At 46.9% G+C, this 1,876-nt stretch overlaps 1 protein-coding gene across 1 annotated transcript; it reads right to left on the bottom strand.

Annotated features, from left to right (window-relative positions):
• Window positions 1–261: 261 nt before the first annotated feature.
• Window positions 262–1,194, bottom strand: LOC101089999 (olfactory receptor 10X1). The gene has a single exon (XM_023247470.2). It carries the CDS (start codon window positions 1,192–1,194, stop codon window positions 262–264), a length of 933 nt encoding a protein of 310 aa, XP_023103238.2.
• Window positions 1,195–1,876: the final 682 nt, after the last annotated feature.

Below are 1,876 nucleotides of genomic sequence, written 5' to 3'. Positions count from 1 at the left end.
TCCAATGCCATTAATGGTGCAGGATGCCCAGTGGCCGACTGGTAGAAGGGTACCATCTTGAGGAACAGCCAGTAGAAGTAGAAGTAATTGAACAACTGTCTTAATAAGTAAGTGTTTGTGATGGTTTAGCTCCCAGACTATCTCTGGTTTTCCATGTGCCAACCTCTGGTAATAGGTCAATGGCAAAGGCTTCTCCTGACGTCACACGATAAATGCCTGCTGACATCAGGGAACAGACAACCATGCACCTACAATCCGGGATTACGTATTCCAGAAACTCCTCTTTGCCAGCAGCTTTCTGAACGCATTCTTCATGTCTCTATTCCTGAGGCTGAAAATGAGGGGGCTGAGGAAAGGGGTGATGACGGTGTAAGGGACAGCGATGAGTGTGTCATCTCCTCCCGAGCCTTCTGGCTTCAGATAGACAATAGCCGCGAAGCCAAAGTGGACGATGACCACAGTCAGATGAGAGGCACATGTAGAAAAAGCCTTCTGCTTGCCCTCGGCTGAAGGGATCCTGAAGACAGTGGACAGAATGAAAATGTAAGTGGTGACTATGAGCAGGAAGGTACCCATCAAACCTGACACTGAGACCATTGTTACAACGAGTTCGGTGAGGTCACTGTCTAGACAGGACAGCCTCACCACGGCCCGCATGTGGCAGAAGAAATGGTGGATGAGGTTGGGGTTGCAGAAGGAGCCCCCGAATATCAGTGCAGTCTCTGTCACAGAGATAAGGAAGCCTCCGGCCCAAGCAGAGACCACCAGCTGCCCACAAACCACATTGGTCATCAGCAGTGGGTATCGGAGAGGGTGGCAGATGGCCAGAAAGCGATCGTACCCCATCAGCGTGAGGATGATGCAGTTGGTGCCACCAAGTCCCAGGAAGAAACACATCTGCAAGCCACACCCCGGGACTGAAATGCTTCTCTTCTCAGTGAGCAGGTCTGCCAGCATCTTGGGGATGATGGTCAGCGTGTAGCAGGTCTCGGAGAAAGAGAGGGCACGGAGGAAGAGGTACATAGGGGTGTGGAGAGATCTGTCCACCCAAGTTAGACCCAGGATGGCCAGGTTACCCGTGAGGGTGAGAAGGTAGAGGCCAAAAAAGAGCACGAAGAGGAATGTCCGCACGTGTGGGTACGAGGAGAAGCCCACAAGAATGAAATCTTTCAGCACTGACTGGTTGGCCTTCATTGTGGCATGTCTGAAATGTGAAAGAAACAACAAGTAAATATTCAACTCTCCGTTATTCTTGGAAGGTTGTGGTGTGAATAAGACAGATGATCAGGGAGTTACGATGACCAGTTGATTCTTCAATTTGTGTGGCAAAACACCATGTGTATGAAGCTTATGTGATTTTCTAATTTTTAATTCGTTATACCTTTATTAAGGGTCCAATTTCTGATCGCTTGGTGGGTGACAGAAGACTCTTTGTGGCTTATTGTTTTAGCAGAGTTTATTGGCTCGTAATATCATAAGAGGAAAAATACTGTAATTAATGTCTAGATAAAGGAAATTCAGGTGTCTGAGGTCAGCCAGATTTGGATCAGACTCTGATTATAAAACAATTACCAAGTAGCAAATAGACAGAGTCAGGGTCTGACAAAGCAACTTGCACACAGAATATTGTCTGTAAATATCCAGTGGGTGAAGATTCATAGTGGGTTTGTTAGTAATTTTAGGACCAAATGTAGACAATGGCTTATAATCGTAAGGATGCCCAAAGTCATGAACTCTTCTTGGGGGAGACATTTAGGTCCCATATATGAAAGAAATAAAAACATGCTCCCTTCCCTGTACTCTGAGGAGAGGGAAGATCGGATTCTCCAGGACCCTCCAGATTAATAGCGATTCATTAGAGTATGTGGATGGTACC

The sequence above is a fragment of the Felis catus genome, chromosome F1, assembly GCF_018350175.1.
Source record: "Felis catus isolate Fca126 chromosome F1, F.catus_Fca126_mat1.0, whole genome shotgun sequence".
In the NCBI taxonomy this organism is placed as follows: domain Eukaryota; kingdom Metazoa; phylum Chordata; class Mammalia; order Carnivora; family Felidae; genus Felis; species Felis catus.
This window is presented reverse-complemented; position numbering and strand designations above follow the sequence as displayed.

What these genes read in the sequence shown, in the direction of transcription:
- LOC101089999 (XM_023247470.2), bottom strand. Translation starts at nt 1,194, where the DNA reads ATGAAGGCCAACCAGTCAGTGCTGAAAGATTTCATTCTTGTGGGCTTC.